Consider the following 21,532-nt stretch of genomic DNA (forward strand, 5'->3'; position numbering starts at 1 on the left):
AAAATCATAAATATAAGTAAAAGTTATATTATTCTACTCAACCTTACATTTCCCTTGGGGAGCAGGCACCCCCCTACACACACACACATTTTGGAGACCACCTAGTGGGTGCTGGCAACTGAAAAATGGGAGAGTCACAAAGCAGTGGCAGCCAGAACTGGCAAACAGATTTTTCAGCCTGAGTGCCAAAGAGGTTGACTAGAGGTGGCTACCTGGAGTGCTGTTGTCAGAGTAAACTGAAGCTGTAAGGTGAGCTCTGTGGGAAAGAATGTGGTGATTGATTATCAATGTCTGCCACAGGCATGGGAGGGGGTGTGTGTGACAAGCTTGCCAGGCATTTGCCATCCCTGCTGTGGTCAGACCTCAGGGAGGTGTTAAGCCTGGACCAGAATAAATTTGAATAGTAATAATAATAAGCCATTACAATTTTTTTTTTTTTTTTTTTTTTTTTTGAGATGGAGTCTGGCTCTGTCGCCCAGGCTGGAGTGCAGTGGCCAGATCTCAGCTCACTGCAAGCTCCGCCTCCCAGGTTTATGCCATTCTCCTGCCTCAGCCTCCGGAGTAGCTGGGACTACAGGCGCCCGCCACCTTGCCTGGCTATTTTTTTGTATTTTTTAGTAGAGACGGGGTTTCACCGTGTTAGTCAGGATGGTCTCGATCTCCTAACCTCGTGATGCGCCCGTCTCGGCCTCCCAAAGTGCTGGGACTACAGGCTTGAGCCACCGTGCCCGGCCAATAAGCCATTACAATTAAAAATCATTTGACAAAGTATATTTATTTCCATGTCTCATTTAAACCTCAGAAAATGCCTGTGAAGTAGATCTTATTATCCCCATTTTCCAGAACAACATATCGAGGCTCAGTGATGTTCACTGACTTGCAGCAGCGTATGTGACATGTAACTAGAAGAGAAGATTCAAACCCAGCTCTCCCAGCCCAAATATGAGGCGGGCACAGACACTGTGCCATTGAAATGGACTGAGAACATTGCCCACGCTGATAACATGCTTCACCAAGTCCCCAAGGGCCCCCTCCATTGGCTCTCACACGGAATCACAACCAAGGGAGAGGCAAGGGCTGCCTGTTTCCTCCAACCCCAGATTATTCCAGAAGACCGTGCTGGCACCAATCCTCTGAGAGCCCAGGTCAGCTCCCTGGCTGCCTGGACTACACGGCTCGCTCGGGTATACCCTGAGGACACTGCCAGGAGTGGCCCTGGAGCTCCTGCACCCTTCTCCCTCCCAGGCCTGTACTCACAAATTTTTGAGGTCTGTAGCTCCCCGAAAAGCCTTCCTGGGGATTGCCTGGATGGCGTTCTCACTCAAGTCCCTGGGAGGATAAAGCCAGAGGGAGAGAAAACAGCGGTCAGAAAAGAGGTTCCTGCAGAGTGCTGTGATGACTCAGGGAAGCAGGGCAGGTGGGCTGGAGGGCACTGAACCGGCCACTGCTGCACCCCAGCACCTAGGACAGCGCCTGGCCCACAGAGGCCACTCAGCAAGCATTTGTTGAATGAATGAATGATGAAACTGGAGAGACACACCATGTCCTGGAGGGAGCTCAGTCCCCAGCCTCCCCTTCTCGGGCTGGGGGCTTGCAGCTGGAAGGAGAAGCCTGGGGCAGCTATGACCAGCCCTGCCAGACCCCACCTGATGTAGTTTGGATATTTGTCCCCACCCAAATCTCATGTTGAATGGTAATCCCCAGTGCTGGAGGTGGGGCCTGGTAGGAGGTGATCCAGTCATGGGGGTTGATCCCTCCTGGTTTGGTGCTGACTTCTCGATGGCGAGAGAGTTCCGGGAGCTCTGGTTGTTGAAAGGTGTGGAGCCTCCTCCTCCATTCTCCCTCTCCATTCCCCCATGCAAAGTGCCTGCTTCCGCCTCCGGCTTCCACCACGAGAAAAAGCTCCCTGAGGCCTCCCCAGAAGTAGATGCCTTTGCTTCCTGCACAACCTGCGGAACGTGAGCCAAGTCGATCTCTTTTCTTATAAATTACCCAGTCTCAGTACTTCTTTATAGTAATACGAGAATGGCCTAATGCCCACAGAAGTCAGCCCACCGGACCTACAGAGGCCAGTTCAGTCCCCCACAGCATCGTGCAGGGCTGCAAAGGGGCACATAACAGAAGTGCTTCTGGAGGGGAATTGATGACCACTGTCTGGCACCAGGCTGGGAGGGACAGCGCCCTGGGCCATCTGTGGTGGGTGTGCCTGGAGCTTACGCTCTGTATCTTTTTTTTTTTTTTTTTTTTTTTTTTTTGAGACGGAGTCTCGCTCTGTCGCCCAGGCTGGAGTGCAGTGGCCAGATCTCAGCTCACTGCAAGCTCCGCCTCCCAGGTTTACGCCATTCTCCTGCCTCAGCTTCCCGAGTAGCTGGGACTACAGGTGACTGCCACCTCGCCCAGCTAGTTTTTTGTATTTTTTTCGTAGAGACGGGGTTTCACTGGGTTACCCAGGATGGTCTCCATCTCCTCACCTCGTGATCCGCCCGTCTTGGCCTCCCAAAGTGCTGGGATTACAGGCTTGAGCCACCGCGCCCGGCCCTACGCTCTGTATCTTATGCTGAGCAAGCTGACTCAGTAAGGACAAAATTGGCTCCATGACCCAGCTAGCCAGTGGCCCACGCAGGTCTTTAACTCCAGGCAGGGCCTGACTCCAAACCCGGTGCTCTTGGGGACTGCAGGCAGCAGGGTACCTCCAAGAGCCTGGGCCACAGGGAGTCAGGAGAACGCAGTGGGGCTGGGATCACTGAGGACTTCACAACTCCCCATGAATGCCCTGATGTGAGGGAGGGGACGCTGTCGGGACTGCAAATCCTCAGCCTCGGTGACTGCCAGGCCAGCTTTGGGGCCCCTCCTCCACTCCCTGGCAGGACCGGGCCTCTGACACCTGTCCACCTGCCTCTCTTCCCTCTCAGCAGCTTCCCTGGCATCCACAGACGTGTGCAAACGCCCCTTTCCAGGTCAGCTTTTCCTACTCACAGCCACACTCCCCCCAGGCCAGCACTGCCCTGAGTACTTCCCAGGAGCATGGCGTGGATACGATCACCATCCCCATTATACAAAGGAGAAAAGCGAGGCTCAGAGAAGCTAAGCAACTTCTTCAAGGTAATCTAGCTGGTGGGTGGTGGCTCCAGAATTTGAACCCAGGCATTCAGGTCCCAGAGCCCCAGCTTGTATAGCAGCCCTGGGGGTAGGAACTGCCATTGCGCCCATTTCACAGAGGAGGAAACTGAGCTCCAAGGTGTGAAATAACTGACCTGGGTTGGACCCAGGCTCCCTGCCCCAGAGCCTTGCCCCGGACACACCGGGGTCCTGAAGGTGAACAACCAGAGGCGGACCGTCCTGATGTAGGCCCCAGTGCTGGGCAGTTCCACAGCCCCACCTCCTCCTCCTGGGCCAGGCCTGTGGGTTTTGACAGTGCCCTTCCTTTCAGCCCCTCACCACACAGGGTCCGAGAACGCAGCCCACAGCCCCCTACCCCACCGCACACTGCCCCTTGAACTGTCAAGGCCACCGCTGCCCTGTCTGGGTTTCCCTGTTGAGAAACCTAGCGGTGTGCACAGAGCCCTGAGTCAGAAAGGTAGCGGGCAGCTGAGCTAGAGGGCACTGGACCGGCTGCTACTGCATCCCAGCACCTAGGACAGTGCCTGGCCCACATCAGCCACTCGGCAAGCATTCGTTGAATGAATGAATGGATGGATGAATGGATGAATGAATGATGGAACTGAAGAGAGGCACCCTGTCTTGAAGGGAGCTCGGTCCCCAGCTACCTCCCCTTCTCTGGGCTGGAGACTTGCAGCTGGAGGGAGGAGCCTGGGGTTTGAGTCCTGGCCCTCCCCTTCCTGGCTGTGCATCTGCAAGGCACCCTTTCCCTCCCGAGCCCAGTTTCCTCATGCACAAAATGGGAAAAATGAAAGCCTGGCAAAACAATTGCCTGCCAGTCCCCACAGAGTGGGCACCAACATCTGTGCACTCCCTCCCTCAAACCCAGCCCCTCCTGTCCTGTCCCCCTACAGCCTTCAGAAAAGCAGCCAAGTAGCTGTGTCTGAAGGGGCCTTGGCACCATCAGCGCCCCTCGTTCTTGCTCTCTCTCCTGGAAGGGAGATGATTCAAGCCTGCAGCATAGACACAGCTGTCCCTCCTCCAGAGCCATCCCACCTGCCATCCCTGAGGCATCTCTCCTTCCTGCAGAGGAAGCTTCCTCCTCCCGCACTTGCCCGGCCCCATCTTCCCTTCCTGCTCTCCACATGGCATCTTTGGTCTTCAATCTTGGTTACTTGTGCCATATCTCCAGCTCCCCTGTGTAGTCTGTCAGTATTCCTGGAGACATTCCCCAAATTCCACCCATTTAGAAGCTGCTCCCCAGAGGGTCCCCAGTGGCCTGCTCCCCACTGCCTGTCTTTATGCAGCAACTCCCCCAGCCCCATGTATCTTGAGAGACACATTTCAGTCTTTGCCTGCCTAATGCTTGTTATCATCTCTTCCTTGCCTAGAGAGCTCCTTGGCTGCCACACCCTCTTCTTAGTGTCTCTGCTTCATACAAGAAATTGCTACCCTGGTGGTGCCTGCCCTAATGGCTTGATGGTTCTCCTGGTCTGCAGACTTGTGGGCTTGTTCTCTCCATCTTCCTAAGTGGGGTGCTGCCACTGAGCAGAGTGCGCTGGCAGGGAAATTACTGGGTTTGGAGCAGGGCTGTGCAGGCCACACAGGAAACAACAGACTGCCCACACTGGAGTTCATGGTCACGCGAGTTCCTCAGTAACCAGGAGCCTGGGCTGACATAGGAGCCCAACATGAAACCAAACCCGCCTTGATGGAGTGCCTGCAGGCACCAGTGACAGGCTGGGCTTGCAGATGCAGAGCTAACCACACGTGCATGGTCTACCCTAGAGCACTCACACCCAGAAGAGGGCACAGATGGGAAACCAGTGAGTGGACCTTCAATCCTTCATTCCAGAAATGTGTACTGAGTGCTGACGGTCTGCTGGGGACCCCCAAAGACTTGCTTTCATGGGGTGTACATGCCAGCTTTCAACAACGGCTGGAGGAGCAGTACTGCCAAAGAGATGGGAGAGTGCAGAGAAGTGAGTGAGCAAGTCCGCCGGAGGGAGGAGAGGTGATCTCTGACCGGATCTTACAGAGTTGATGCATCCCAGACAGAAATGAAAAATGAGGAAAGGGCGTTCCAAGCAGTGGTAACAGCATGTACAGAAGCCCAGAGACGGGAAGGAATGAGGCAGGCTGGGGGAATCTCATGTGGTTTGGTATGACTGTTGTGTGTAAGTGGGAGGTCGTGGTGGTTAAAAGGCATACACAAATTCTTTCACATTCCTCCCTTCAAAAGACGGAGGCTCATTCTCCTCCTCTTGAATGTGGGCAGGACTCAGTAACTCACTTCTGAAGAACCACACATGATGGAAGTGGTAATCAATAACCTTCGACACTAGATCATAAAAGACACTGTAGCTCCCTTCTTGTTCTCTGGGAAAACCCAGCCAGGTCGCAGGACACTCCAGCAGCTCTCTGGGGAGGCCCACATGGAGAGGAACCAAGGCCTCCTGCCAACAGCAGGCACAGGCTTGCCAGCCCTGTGAGCCAGCCATCATGGAAAAGCATTCTCCAGCCCCAGCTGAGCCTTCAGATGACGCAACCCCCCAACATTGTGATGCAATCTCATGACAAACCCCAAGCCAGAACCACCCAGCCACCTACAGAGACTGTGAGATGTTTATTGTTTGTTCTTAAAAGTCACGGTATTTTGAAGTCATTGGTTACGCAACAGTCGATGACTCATCCAGTGGTGCTTTGGGCCATGACCCTAAGGAACGGAGGGGTGTGCTTAGGATCAAAGTTAATGAGCTGAAATCGTGTTAGAGACTTGGCTACATCACTTCTGCTTTTTTGGGGCCTCAGTTTCCTCATTTGTCCAATTCATAGGCTAGACCAGAAGATTGCTAAGCTCTTCACCAGTGCAGACCCACCCACATGCCTGCAAGACACATTGCTATGGTCTGAATGATTGTTTCCTCCCAAAAAAGGCATAGGTTGAAACCTAATCCCCAATATGATGGTATTAGGAGGTGAGGACTTTGGGAGGTGATAGGTCATGCAAGCTCCATCCGTATAACAGGATTAGTGCCCTTATGAAAGAGACCCCAGAGAGCTGCCTTGCCGCTTTCTCCATGTGAGGACACAGCTAGAAGGCACCATCTATGAAGCAGGAAGCAGCCTTCACCACACACCAAATCTGCCAGTACGTTGATCTTGGACTTCCCACCTCTAGAACTGGAGAAATAAATTTCTGTTGTTTATAAGACAGTCTATGGCAGTTTGTTTTTGTTTTTTTAGAGACAAGGTCTTGCTGTCACCCAGGCCAGACTGCAGTGGCACAATCAGAGCTCACTGTCACCTTGAACGCCTGGGCTCAAGCGATCCTCCCCACCTCAGCCTTCTGAGTAGCTGGGACTACAGATGCGCTGGGACTACAGCTGCTTTACAGGTGGAGACAGGGTCTCACTTTGTTGCTCAGGCTGGTCTCGACCTCCTGGCCTCAAGTGATTCACCCAACTCAGCCTCCCAATACGATATTTGGTTATAGCAGCTGGAACAGACTAAGACACACATCAAGTGAGGTGGTTGCTTCTTTAGGGGATTTGGGGTCCCGGAAAGGAGGTGAGGAGAGTTGCTGGCCATTCGCCTACTGAAAGAGGGGGTCTGGGGAGAAGACAGACACAGCCTCCCGCCTTCGCTGACCCACAGGGACTCAGGGAGATGGGAGCACGAGCATTATGAGCCAGACGGGGGCAGGGAGGAGTGGTGGCCTGAGGAAGTCCGCAGAGTCAGGAAGGCGGGACCTCCAGTGGGACCCTTATCTCAGCCCAGCCGACCACTCACCCTTTGGCCAAGCCTGGGAAGGAACGCTGGGCCGGCACTCACATTCATTGATTATTCCATTTAATCCTCACCACAACCCTGCAAGGAAGGTTTTTTTATTCGTATTGATTTGCTTATCGATTTAGACCCAACCTTGTTCTAGAAAGGCTTTAAGATGGCTTATAGGGATTTTCAAAACAGCAAGAGAGCAAGAGTGAAAAATGAGGCACAGAGAAGAGGAGGAATCAATGGTGGGTACTAAGAATGCATGCACCATGTGACCACACGCCAGGCACCGCCGATCGGGGCTCCGAGCTTTATCACTGAGAGCCAACGTGAAAGGAGAGCCAGTCAGTTCACAGCACCCACGGGACACGTATAAGTCTAAAAGGATCAGCTTCTCAGGAGTACAACTGGTTTGGCACTCAGATGAGGCAAGAATTTTCCCAGGGGTCTTTATTAAAAATGACAGTGTAGCCTAATCAATAACACTAGATCCTTATAATAAATGGGGTTTGAGTGTCTGTTTCTTATAATAGCATCAAAGTACGATTCAGCAAAAGCAGTTCTATAAGGACTCACACTAGGAACTAAGTAGGGAAGAGGGAGAAGGCAGAGGCAGACTCCAGGCAGGCCCAGTCTATGCAAAGACGCTGGGGCATGAGAGAGTCTGGTATGACTGGGGAGGAGCAGAGGCTCTGGGAAACAAGTGTCAACTGGGAGAAGCCTCATACAGGCCAGGGAGAGTGACGGGATAGACTAGAGAGGGCTGTGATCCGACCATCTTTTTAATTATTTTATTTATTTATTTAGAGACAGCATCTCACTCTGTCACTCAGGCTGGAGTGCAGTCACTCAATCACAGCTCACTGCGCTGTTGAAATCCTGGGCTCAGCGATCCTCCTCTGTCAGTTTCCTGAGTAGCTGGAACTACAGGCGCATGCTACCATGCCTGGCTAAATTTTTAAAAATCTTTTTGTAGAGACAGGGTCTCACTATGTCATCCAGGCTGGTCTCAAACTCCTGGGCTCAAGTGATCCTTCCACCTCAGCCTCCCAAGTAACTGGGACTACAGGCACAGGCACCGTGCCAGGCTCTGACCATCTTTCAGGCTTTGCTGTGGGGCACCAAAGCTTAAAGAGGAAAGACACAACCCCCAGGCAGGCAAGCGGCAGGCGAAGCCAAGGGCCAGTCAAGAGATGAGGGATGGCCCAAAGCTGAGTGTGGAACTGCCCCACCCTGGCCAGCCAGCCTATAGCCGGAAGCAGCCCACATTCTTTAAATGAAGACAGGAAAGTGAATTTGGGGCCCCAGGAGAGGCCAGAGGAAAACAGGTGAACCTTGGAAGCCTCAGGAAAATGCAGTCTGATGGCAGCAAAGTGGGTGGTACAAGGAGCCTGCACCTGCAGACAGAAAGACCAGGTTCAACTCCTGTTTCTGCTATTGACCAACCAAGGACCTGGGGAAATTCTGCACCTGAGAGCTCCAGGTGCCCTATTTATAAAATACCTACCACGTGGAACTTTGGAGAAGATTGTGTGAGTTTATGTACTTAAGCTTCTGAATCACAACCTCCGTTTAGCAACACTCAAGAAATGCTGGCTGTTGTCCCTGCCCTAAGCACAGCCTAAGCAACTCTAAGGCTCTGTTGTTTCAAGCTTTCCCACAAGGGGGCGCCAGAAGCCTTCCCTGGACCTGGATGCCTCAACCACATCGCAAACTATAAGATACTCGCTCTTTTTTTTTTTTTTTTTTTTTTTCCTTTCTGCTCCAATTGACTTCCTACCTTGCCAATACTTGTCTCATCTTTCCCAAATCCCTTTGAAATAAAGTGTATCATGTCTTCTGCCCCTGGTCTGCGTGGAAACCCCCCAAAAGCACCATCTAAGCCTTTCCCCATCAGTTTTCCCAGAGCCCTGGGACACCTTCATCTCCCTCAGACCCAGTCACTGCTGCCTGTTCTCCTCCCATGTGGCCTTGTCACACGCCCTGAAGTGAGGAGATGCCCGGGATGTGTCTGGGCAGAATGAGACATCCTGAGAACGGCCGTCCTGGAAGCGGGCGGGATCCACGACTGGAAGGACAAACAGCCAAGCCCAGGGCAGCAGGGGCCTGTCCCAGCCCTGGGAAGCAGAGCCAGACAGGGGTTCAGAAGGAAGGCAGGGGTAGGACAGCGACAAGGGCACCATGACAGATCCCCAGAGCCAGACTCGGGACAGAGCTGGGGAGATACAGGGCTGGGGCAGAAGCTGAGGGGCAGGACGAGGTCCCAGACTTCTGACAAGCACATGCACTGACAGGCCAGGGTGCAGAGGACAAAGCCCACAGCTGGGTGTCACAGGGGACACTTGGCTCCACTCACTTAAACCAGTGGCCTTGGGCAAGTCATGTAACCTCTCTGGCCTCAGTTTTCTCATCTGCAACATGGGGATGGAAAGTGGCACTTATGTTGCAGGATCTGATGGGAGAGGCGCCCCTGCCTAGTCCCTCACCTCTGTTGATATTCCTCCAGTTTCCCAGACCTCTCCTGCCACCCACAGGACCTGTGTACTTGCTGTGGCCTCTGCCTGGAATACTCTTCCCTCACCTTCACCCAGGAAACGCTGTTCCTCCTTCACACCTCAGTCTACGAACACCTCCCCTGAGCCTGAGTCGGCTGCTCCGTCCGCAACAGACTCCCAGCACCCCCACTTTTACTTTTCAGCACAACCCAGGCTTGTAGTAAAATACAGGCGCACTGAATGTGATGAAGTACTGACTCTGGTGAACGTCCCTCTCCCTCTCCAGACCATAACCTCCCGGCAGCCACTCTCTTTCACTTTCCCTTGTATCCTGGCACATTGCAGGGACTCAGTCATTTTTAGCTAAATGAACTAAAATGGATCCTTACATGAGTCCCCTGCTCTAATCCCTCTCCAATTTCCTGGTCAAAACAAGGAGTTAGGACTGGCCAAGGGAGAGGCAGGAGCTCAGGGTCAGACAGGCTGGCTCTGTACGGCGACAGACCACAGCTCCTCACCTTTGCTGCGGCTACTTGTACCTGCTCTGCCTAACCAGGCTGCAGACCCAATGAGATGCGGGCTCAGAAGGGGAAGGCAGGCAAGAGCAAGCACTTGTCATCGTTGTATCAACCATGCCTCTTCCCTTCACACATCTTTTGGGATATTAACAGCCAAACACCCTCAAGTAGTTCCAAGTTCACACCAGCTCAAGGCAAGGGCCCTGCAGGCAAAGCCTGAACCCCATCGCTAAGATCAAGTGCCCCAGGAGGCAAGCTCCACCAACAGCAGCTCCCACTCGGCCTGGAAGCATCCGGCAACGCCAGTCGGCCGCCCACCCCTGAAGAGAAGGGGGCTGCCAGGCCCACACCCTGACTTGGCACCATCCCCAGTCACCTCGCTCTCGCTGCCCCTCCTCCTGCACACTCTGCCAATCCCCCCATCCTCTACCAGGGCTGGGGGAGGCAGGGGCTGGGGAAGCCAAGGTCAAGACCCCATGTTCTGGCTGCTAATCTGCCTTCACGCTCTAACCTGATTGGTCCCTGCTGGCAGACCAGCCTCTAAGGGGATTAGCAGTGGGGGCGGGGGTGGGAGTACACAGAGAGCCACTGGACACCTGCCAAGGCTGGACTGGGCTCTGGGTTCTTGCTGCCCACTCAGGTTCCACTGCAGGGCACAGGCCTTACTTTGTCTGCCTTTCATGCCACATGGAATCTCTGGGCAGCCTGGCCTGTCTCCTCGGCCCCTTGCAGCCTGAGTGGTTACCTTGAACCAGGGCAGCCCAAGGGTTCCAGGGCACCTCATCTGGGGGTTTAGATCCTTGTCAGAAGATGGTTAGATTAAGGACTCAGACTCTGGCCTCAGGCACATCTTCTAACCCCCAAGCCTCAGTCTTCTCGTGGTAAATGGGCATAATTATCACATGGCTTAACCACAGCTGAGTGTAGGGCTCTCAGCCAGGACTGGCAGAGTTAGCTGCCATTGCCCACACTTTAATAATTGTCTTTTGGGCTCTGTAGGGAGGAGGAGGGAGGGTCAGGGCCTGGGAGTCAGGAGGCTGAGGCTCAAGGCCACCAACACACTCCATGACCTCCGGCAGGACCGCAGTTAGTTCCCAACATCTGCAACAATATTGACCTCCCAGGGATGCTGGGAGGATGGGATTACATGCTGTGTCTGTCACACACTCAGTGTGCCCACTGATAGCTGGTGCCAGCACGGGGCAGCCTCACACAGCTGTTATCAATACGTGGCTGCCCGGGACTCCACTGCAGATAACTCAGCAAGTGAGTCCCTGGCACCCGGTGGACTGGCAGCATCATCATCACCGGGAAGTTTGTTAGGAAAGCAGATATTCTGGGCCCCATCTCCTGAGCCTGAACCCGCATTTCAGCAGGATCCCTCAGTGTCTCAGGTACACACTGAAGTCTGAGAAGTGCTGCCTCCAGCAGAGGAAAGTTTGTAAAATGTTTTAATGTCCCCAGCTGGAGCCAAAGCAAACCGGATTATAACCTCTGTACTGGTTAGCATTTCAAAGCAAGGGTTGGAGGTGCCAACTCCTATTCTTTGGGCGCTGAGGCGGGGAGACTTAGACACAGACACCCCTAGTGAGTGGAGAGAGGGAAGAGCAGCTACCAACCCCTCAGCTGCAGCTCACCAAGGCTCGCCTTCCTGAGGAACAGAGAAGGCACTCACAGGGCTGGGGGACGGGGACCAGCCACTACATTTGTCCCACAGGCCCTTCCTGCATTTCTGCCAATTTGCATGGAAGACGCCTGAGGGCACGAGTGAGGAGCAGGTGTGAAGCTCCCTGGTGAATCAGCTCCAGCACTCAGCAGAGGGAGACTTGGCATCTCCAGCATGGCCAGGAGGTCAGGAGTCCCAGCTCTGGCTCCCTGCTCAGGCCGGGGAATGGGAGACGGACTCCTAAGGGCTGTCGGTGCTCTAGGTCCCCGCTGCAGGATGGCCCGGTAGGAGGGAGGCTATCAATACCCGTGGGTGGGACGCTGGGATGCACATCCTGCTCGGAGATGCTCCTGGGATCTCGCTGGACCATCCTGCCTTGTCTCTGCCCGTCCTTCACACCTCCCTTTAGATCCTATGCTTCCCACCTGGAAGGGGAATTAATTCTGCAAGTACCCCTCCCTGCCTGCTCTCTCTAGCCCATGAAACAACACTCAAGTGCCCCAGATCTACCCTGTGTAGATCTGCATGTGTGCATACTGCATGTGTGCACACCTATCTCCAGGTCAGGGACTAGATCTAATTCACCTTCAAGGTGGGTTCTGGTGCGCATTCGATGATAAGAACCTGAATCGTGCTGCCTTGGGCCTCAACTCAGAGGCCAGGGCTTTGTCCACTCACAAACCTCAGGTGCTCCCAGAAGATGCAAGTAGAAAGCTTATCAGTCAGCTAATTCTCAGTGTGAATCTGTTTGTTTCATCTTCTCCAGAAGTTCAAGCTCAGGTAGGGGCGGGGGCCAGGGTGTAAAGGAGACCCAGCAGTGGTGTCAAAGAGACCACACTGGTGCAGTGAAGGGGGAGTGGGTCCTGCCCGCCACAAGCCCAGTTTCCTTTAGTCTTGTCCCTCACCTCTCCGTCTTGTGAAAATACATGACGGAACCGGGGGCAGCGGCTCACACCTATAATTTCAGCACTTTGGCAGGCTGAGGTGGGAGGATGGCTTGAGGCCAGTTTGAGATAGGCATGGGCAACATAGTGAGACCGATTCTCTCTAAACAGTTAAGAAAATCAGCCAGGCATGCTGACGTAGTCCTAGCTCCTCGGGAGGCTAAGGCAGGAGGATTGTTTGAGCACAAGAGTTCAAGGTTACAGTGAGCTATGATCATGACACTGCACTCCAACTTGGGTGACAGAGTGAGACTCAATCTCTTAAAAAAAAATCACACAGGACAGGATAGATCCTGGAGCTGCCTTAGCCACCTCCTCTGGGCCTGGCTGCAGTCCTTTGAGTGGTAAGTTCCCCTTCCTAATCCTGGGTGCTCTCCTGCCCCACTTCTCTGCAACCCTGACTGCCATGAGCCAGACCAGCTGGAGTGGATGGCAGGGTCATCAGATCAGCGAGGTTCCCCAAAGGAAGTCTCAGGGCACAGTAGCTAGTCTGGGAGCAGAGCCCTGCAGCCTGGATTCAAAACGAAGCTCAGCACCAACTGGTGCCTCTTTGGGCCTCAGTTTCCTTTTCTGTAACATAAGTTTGTAAGAGGAGCCTGGCACACAGTGGGTGACAATCAGTTGTATTGTCTGTGAGGCTTCCAACTGCCGCTACTAAATCCTGAGTGGTACAGCTCTGTGACCCTGAAGAAATGACTGCTCCCTCTCCTTTCCCACCTCTCCTACTCCTAAGAGAATGATAAGATTCATGGAATTAAAGCCCGCGCATGCTCTCCGAGGTCTGGAGATTTTTTTTTTTTTTTTAATTATTGAACTACAGTCTGGGCACAGTGGCTCATGCTTGTAATCCCAGCACTTTGGGAGGCCGAAGCAAGAGGGTCACTGGAGCCTAGGAATTTGAGGCAACCTGAGCAACATAGCAAGACCTCGTCTCCACAAAAATGTTTTTAAATAATTAGCCAGGCGCGGTAGCGTGCCTGTGGTCTCAGCTACTCAGGAGACTGAGTTGGGAGGATTGTTAAGCCAACGAGGTGGAGGCTGCAGTGAGCTGTGATCATGCCATTTCACTCCAGTCTGGGAGACAGAGTGAGACCCTGTCTCAAAAACTTAAAAAATAAGTAAATAAAATAAAAAGTGGAACAACCAACATGGTCCCAGGGAACTCCTAATATCCAAGTTCCTGCAGGTAGTTTGGGGGCCTGACACTGTGGATGGTGGGGTCTGAGTTTTGCCCTTATTCATCCCACCCACATTTACTGAGCACCCAGCATGTGCCAGGTCCCATTAGCTGGAGAGGTGCCCCCCTTCCCTGCCCACTGCGAAGCCGCAAACCCTCCTGTGGCAGCCGCCTCCTTCTCCCTCCAGCACCACCAGAGTTAATGTTGCAGAAACCTCATTAGGCAGAGACATTAAGCAGTCTTGAATGGCCGCACCATAAAAGCACCCAGGGTAACATTTCCTTGAACCGGGCTGTTTGCTATGCAGCTACTGAGCATGCGTTCCCACAATAGAGATATGAGGGGCACATCCCACAAGGCAGCCCTGCTTTGAAGTGAAAGTTCAGCCCTGCCAAGGAACAGCAGCTCAGAGGCTGAGTCCCACTAAGCAGCAAAAGGCTCAGGGGCATGCAGGAGACACAACCAGCTTCGTTCTTCCACTCTGCCAACAGCAAGTGGCAGGCATGAGTCCTAGCCACCAAGGCAAGGGCACAGCACCAGGCAATGAGGGTGAATGAAGCATGCAGAGGAATGCAGGCCCCTCTGCACATGAATACCAGGGCAAGGCCTCCACACTTACTCAACACCAGGTGCTGAGCGCAGAGACCTTGGAGGCCCCTGGTGACCTGCTAGTCCTGGGTGGGAATGCACCGGGGAGTGTGAGAGGCAAGGCTCCTGTCCCGGGCACCTACAGGGAACAGTTAGGACCAGTGACTTCAGAGGGTCACAGGCCAGACACACAATGGTAGGGGCAGGGGAGGTGGTGCAGGAGGACAAAGAATTGATGTACAGAGAAAAGGACACGAGCTTTGGAGCCAGACAACCCTGGGCTTGACTCCAAGCCCTACCATTTCCTGCCTGTGTGACCTTGGGCAAGTTACTTAACCTCTCTGAGTCTGGTTACCCATGGGTAGAGGAGAGTTAATCATGTCTCCCTCTTGCTGAGTTGTGAAGATTAAATACCACATGTACCACTTACATAAAGTTGAAAATAGGCAAAACTAGTCTATCCTGTTGGAAGTCAGGATTTAGTTAGTCGGGATGGGAGGTGCAGGGATTTGTGACTGGAAGGAGGTATAGGAGGCTTCTAGGAACCCAAGATGTTTTACTTTTTGATCTGGTGTTGGTTACATGAGTGTGTTCACTTTATGAAAATGTGGTGAGCTGTACGCTCATTGGCACACTTTTCAGAATATATGTTATGCTTCAATTAAAAGTTTTACAAAGTAACATGGGAAGCACTGATTCCAGCACCTGGTGCTTTGTAGGCATTCAACAAATGCCAGTACCCTCCCTCTCCAGTCCCTGCTGGAGGAGACAAATGGGGAAAAAATCTGCCAAGTGACAAATACTCCAAGAAGCCAGGCTCACAATTTTAAGCAGTGGGGAAATTCCCAGGCTGGGAGGAAACTAGATGGAGGACAGTGTGGCAGAAACAATCCCCAGCCAACATTAAGGAGGAACTGGGGCCAGCTGCCAATAGACACGGAGGCGGAGATGGGAAAATGGGAACTGTGCAGATGTGAGTATCTGACTCTGCCAGGTGAAGATGCTGCATCTTCCAGAGTCTCCAATACAGCAATGCCAGTTCAGGTTCTGTGTCTCCCTGGGGAACAAGCACAGTGCCCCGCTCTGGGACAAGACTTCCAGGTCACAGGGTAGAACTGCAGGAGCAAGGATCTGGGAGAGGCAGGGCTGGAGTGTGGGAAATAGGCCCACGGAATAGCCTTCAGAGTAGGTCCAAATGCCTTCTCTGCCTTGTTGCAGGAAGCAATGAGGGTATGTTATAAAATAGAGAAAACAGAAATCAGAGAAGTAAAAAAAATAAAGACAGAAATAGGTAGAAATATCAAACAAAAGAGAGGTGCAGCCTTCAAAGTCCTTTGCATCTGCTACCAATGGGCCCTGGGCTTCTCGCAGCCTAGGGGGCCTGCGGGGACAAGTCTATGGATAAAACAGCTTGAAAGCAGAGTGGCCTTTCCTGGGTCTAAAACCAAGCACAGAGGCCTCCTACAAGTCTCTATAAAGAGAAGATCGTAGGAGCTCATTTCCTGCAAGGAGCTCCCTGCTACCCCCTGCCAAAAAATATAGATGACTGTGGAAGAGAAAAGCAATACCCTCACTAGCATCCCCAGCGGGGCCCAAAAACACTCAGCCACAACTTCTAAGTCACAGGAAGCTAAGTCACAGGTCAGCTAATTCTGCAAAGGATCAATTTGCTAAATTTCTTTGTTTCCTTTAACAGTTTGGTTTTAGTTGGGCAGTTTCCCATTTCCCTTCACAATAGCCTTTTAAGGACAGTGAATTGCCCCACCCCAGCCTCTTCCTGTAGGAAGACTCCAAGCTCCACCATTCATCTGTAGGAAGAGGCTGGGGCGGGTTCACTAGAGTTCAAACACTGCTGAGCTGGGGCAGAGACAAATGGAACAGTTCTCAAACTGCTGTAATAAAGACAAAATGCAAACCAGTCGACTCACACCAAATAGTTAAAAGAAGTAAATCAATTTGACGAATTGGTCATTTGACAAATTGGCCATTCCATGAATTGACTTTTGGCAAACTGGCTTTTAGCAAAAATGACGTTTAGCAAATTGGTCTGCTTCTGTCACGGCAATGCGTTTCACAGGACAATTACTCACACGCTCCCAGCCCGGACTCATGGCCTGGTACCTGATCTCAGAAGTCGTTCTGCAGGGTCAGCGCCATCACCTACTACATTGCTCTTTGCTGGACTGACTCAAGCCAGATGGGTTTTAGGGTATTTTGAAGAATGCACAGGCTACACAGCAGGCAGGCCACCCTTCACATGCATCATTTTTCTCAGGAAAACGCATCCAGACTCTGAGGGGCAGACTCTTTGGGTTCTGTCGGTTGAGGACCAGGGGTGGTCCTGGACCAGGGGTGGGGCTGGGAAAGGCAGGATTTAATGTGGTTTGAAAAGAGAGAATTGAGGAGAGGAGTGACAGGGCTGGGCAAGTATAACCCAGGCCGTGCTGGGGGAAGGGGCTCTGTTCAGGGAAGTGACCAGGGCAGAGGGGCTGCAAATCTGAGCTTCTTCAGGGAGAAGCTGGAGTCCCACCAACATGGCAGGACAGCTGATGTCAAGACTGACATCTGACTTGAAGTCATGTCAGGAGCAGCCCACCAAGGAGGCCAGCAGAGCACCACTGAGTCCCTGGGGCATTTCTATTCCCTCTTCCTCAGGGGAAATGGGGTCTATTTCTCTACCAAAAAGACCATCATGCCCCATTCTTCCACACCTCAGTCTTCTACAGGGCTGTCACACCCTGTCAGTCTTGGCCTCAAGAGTTTCTCAGAAGAAAGAAGGGGCCTGAGGGATCGGAATAGCAAGAGTTCAGCTTCCCCAGGACATCTGCAGCCCCTGAGGCCCCCTTCCACAAGCACAGACAGGGATGCTCAAAGGGAATAAGACCCTAACGACTTTCCAGGCAGGCAGAAACACAGAGCCCTGACTGTTACAGGAGCAAGGAAGGTTTCCAGTTCGCTAAGGGTGATCTTCAGGTGGCCACAACAAAAGCCCAGAGTTACGAGGAGCCACAAGGAGTCGCTGTCTGGGGAGCTGTCCGTGGTACTGAATCCATCTGGCAGCTCCTCTGCTCAAGGCTAAAGACTCACCTTGGATCCCAGACACCTTCAACCTGGCTCATCTAGCCCATACATCAAACCTTGTCTACTCAGCTCTTCTTTCTCCAAAGCCTACAGAGAGTCTGGTCCATAACACACACCCAGAAAGACAGGATAGCTCCTCTATGAGTCTCAAGGGACCCACCCTTAGACTCCTAGGAGAGGCATGTGCTGAGGGCAGTGCACATCACTAAGCTATTTCTATATGGAGTGAAGCTGAATCCTTCCCCAATTCCCACTTCTCCAGAAGTCAGACCTCCTCGCTGCCTGCCTGGACACAGATGCAAGCACAGAGAGGTGCTGAGAGGGCATCTGGACACAATCCAAATCCTTGCACAAAAACTGTTCACTTTACTCCTAAGACATGAATGGTTGTGACTGGCTCCTGTGTAAGACACAATTGTTATTAGTGGTGGTGGTGATGACAGTGGTAGTGGCAACATTTATTGTGCATTTACTATGTGCCTGGTACTGTGCTAGGTATTTTATATGTTTTATATACATGATCTCATTTAATTCTTTTATTTTAATTTATTTATTTATTTTGAGATGGAGTCAAGCTCTGCCACCCAGCTTGGAGTGCAGTGGCGCGATCTCGGCTCACTGCAAGTTCCACCTCCTGGGTTCACACCATTCTCCTCTCTCAGCCTCCCAAGTAGCTGGGACTACAGGCGCCACAATGCCCAGCTAATTTTTTGTATTTTTTAGTAGAGATGAGGTTTCACCGTGTTAGCCAGGATGGTCTCGATCTCCTGACATTGTGATCCACCTGCCTCAGCCTCCCAAAGTGCTGGGATTACAGGCCTGAGCCACCACGCCCGGCCTCATTTAATTCTTAAAACAACCTCATGAGACACATGCTCTCACCACCCTGGTGTGGGATATTAATAGTCAGAGAGAATGTGTGTGGGAGGGGGCAGGGAGTAAACGAGAACTCTCTGGGCTTTCTGCTTAATTTTGCTGTGAACGTGAAACTGCTCTAAAAAAGAAAGTCTACTGTTTTTGTTTGTTTGTTTGTTTGTTTATAGAGACAGGGTCTTACTCTGTCACCCACACTGGAGTCCAGTGGCATAATCGTAGCTCACTACAGCCTGGACTCAGGCAATCCTGGGCTCAAACAATTCTCCTGCCTCAGCCTGCAGAGTGGCTAGAACTCTGGGCACACCCCCACCACGCTCAGCTAACTATTGTTATTTTTTTTTAGCAAAGGGGTCTCACTATGTTGCCCAGGCTGGTCTTGAACTCCTGGCCTCAAGCGATGCTCCCACCTCAGCCTCCCAAAGTGCTGGGATTACAGGCATGAGATACTGCACCTGGCCAAAGTCTATTTTATTAAAAGTACTCTGATTATGCCTATTTTCCAGATAATGTAACTGAGGCATAGTAACTTTCCCAAGCTGCCTGACTGCAGAATCCACAAGCTAACCCACTATGCTACACTGGCACAGCACATTAGAATCTTCAAACTGATGGGCAGGTGTGTGGGGAGGCTTCTGGAAGCATATGTATGTCGGCAGTGACACTTGATAGATGAACTTGGAGGGAGGAGGTGAAAGCCTAGAAAGCAGAGTTCGATAGTGAACATTCATAATGTTGACATTGAGTCATCAAGGAAAGGTGAAATTATGTTCAGGGCCCTCTGTTTTAGAACTTAGATGCTTGTATAATAAATTCTAGACATATTCTCATCAAAAATGGCATACGGTTCACATGTTTTCCCTGAGCAGCCGTGCTGCAGGGAGTGTGGAATGTCAGCTCCTGTCTGCCATGAGCATTGCCTGGGGACTTCTCCTTGCCTCCCAGGATTCCTGTAAGTGTCTCAGGAACTGTCACTCCTTCCAAACCCCTGTAGGTTTGAAAGGCAAAGAGGTAGGCATTGGAATCTTGTGGTGAGAGGTTTCTGTCAGAAGTCCCTTACAGACATGCAGCTGCATTTGAGACTGCATCCTCGAGGCCTCCAAGAGTGAAGACTGTGGTGGGAGCAGCTTGGAGGGAGGATCCGAGCCCATCAGCCCCTGACTTCTCACAGTCTTTGGCATACCTCTGGGCCACCACCCAGAAGCCCTCAGCAGGAGTGACACCAGGGCTTCTGGCCCCAGTCTTCACCTAGTTGTGAAAATGACGGCCAGCTCTGTAAAACTTGAACACACAGGGCACCTACACCTCCTGGTGTGGTGGCTGCAGCCAAATTCTGAGGAGACAGGCAGAGGGTGGGCGGCTCTGACCACCACTGTGAATACCAGAAACTGTTCAGGGCTCAGGAACCTTCACTTTAGCATCCAATTTGGCCCAACTCCTGATTCTCTAGAAGGGGTGGAAATTTTCTCCAACTTCTAGAGAACAGCTCCCACAGCCAAGCCCTCTCCCAGGGAAGGGTTAGTGCTGCCAGGCACCCTGCTGCCTGCCTCATTCTCTCCATTCCTAGACCAGGGGTTCCCACCTGGGCTGCAGAGCCTCAAAGGTCACACAGCTGTTGCAATATCTGGGTATCCTCATGCACCCCTAGCACTGTGTGTGGAGTGACTGAGGGTTAAACACCATGGGCTTTATCTCTGGGAGTCTTATTTTCCATATCTGTAAAATGGGAGAAAGTAAGAGTCATGGCTGGTGGTTTAAGGCCCAATAAACAGGAGCTCTTGCTATTCCTCTCCTCTCCTCTCCTCTCCTCTCCTCTCCTCTCCTCTCCTCTCCTCTCCTCCCCTCCCCTCCCCTCCCCTCTCTTCCCCTCTCCTCTCCTCTCCTCCCTTCCCCTCCCCTCTCCTCTCCTTTCCTTTACGAGACAGAGTCTTGCTCTGTCACCCAGGCTGGAATGCAATGGCTCAATCTCAACTCACTGCAATCTCCACCTCCTGAGTTCAAGCAATTCTTATGCCTCAGCCTCCCGAGTAGCTGGGATTGCAGGTGAGTGCCACCATGCCTGGCTAATGTTTTGTGTTTTTAGTAGAGACAGGGTTTTGCTATGTTGGCCATACTGGTCTCAAACTCTTGGCCTCAAGTGATCTGCCTGCCTTGGCCTTCCAAAGTGCTGGGATTACAGGCGTGAGCCACTGCACCCAGCCACTGTTACTTTTCTTATACCTCCCATGTGGGTGCAGATACCCTTGTGGACAAGTAAGATAGAGATTCAAAGGTACTGCTGGACTCCTAAGGTCTTCTTCAAAAACATGATGTATTTCCTCATCACTTCCTAACTACCCTACCCATGCTTTTTCTTCTTAGCATGTACCTTTTTTTTTTCTTTTTTTTTTTGAGATGGAGTCTTGCTCTGTCACGCAGGCTGGAGGGCAGTGGCACGATCTCGGCTCACTGCAACCTCCACCTCCCAGGTTCAAGTGATTCTCCTGCCTTAGCCTCCTGAGTAGCTGGGATTACAGGTGCATGCCACCACGCCCAGCTAATTTTTGTATTTTTAGTAGAGACAGGATTTCACCATGTTGGTCAGGCTGGTCTCGAACTCCTGACCTCGTCATCTGCCTGCCTCAGCCTCCCAAAGTGCTGGGATTACAGGCGTGAGCCACCATGCCCAGCTAGCACTTACCATAGTTTTAATCAATCATTTATGAAATTATGTAATTAATATCTATCTCCTTCATTTAATTCTGTGTTCCAGAAGGGCAAGGGCCATGGATGTTTACTTTATGCTTAGCAAAGAGGTGGGATGTAATCAACATTTGATGATTATCTTTGGGTACTCAAAAAGGTCAAAACTAGCCCTTGGGAGGGGTCTGTGATGTTTTGACTTAACAGACGGTCCTCCACCACTCTTAGAGTGGCCAAAACCCAGAGCACTGACAACGCCAGTGGCAAGAATGTGGGGCAACAGGAACTTCTGTCCCTTGCTGGTGAGGATATGAAATGGTACAGCCACTTCAGAAGATGGTTTGGCAGTTCCCCACATCACTAAACATACTCTCGCCATATGATCCAGTGATCATGCTCCCTGGGGTTACCCAAAGGAGTTACAACTTATGTTCACACAAAAATCTGTACGTAAGTGTTTATGGCAGCTTTATTCCTAACTGCTAAAACCTGGAAGCAGCCAAAATGGCCTTAAGTAGGTGAATGGATGAGTAAGCTGTGGACCATCCAGACAATGGAATATTATTCAGTGATAAAAAGAAATGAGCTGGCCAGGTGAGGTGGCTCATGCCTGTAATCCCAGTACATTGGG

At 52.0% G+C, this 21,532-nt stretch overlaps 1 protein-coding gene across 2 annotated transcripts in view; it reads right to left on the reverse strand.

Annotated features, from left to right (window-relative positions):
• SLIT1 (slit guidance ligand 1) overlaps positions 1-21,532 on the reverse strand; it is a 185,844-nt gene that overhangs the window by 63,691 nt on the left and 100,621 nt on the right. For both annotated transcript variants that reach the window (XM_007963730.3, XM_073019223.1), the window contains one exon: positions 1,258-1,329. In XM_007963730.3, the coding sequence (XP_007961921.3) occupies positions 1,258-1,329 (72 nt within the window). The remainder of the gene's footprint in view (positions 1-1,257; positions 1,330-21,532) is intronic.

The sequence above is a fragment of the Chlorocebus sabaeus genome, chromosome 9 (assembly GCF_047675955.1).
Source record: "Chlorocebus sabaeus isolate Y175 chromosome 9, mChlSab1.0.hap1, whole genome shotgun sequence".
NCBI lineage: Eukaryota > Metazoa > Chordata > Mammalia > Primates > Cercopithecidae > Chlorocebus > Chlorocebus sabaeus.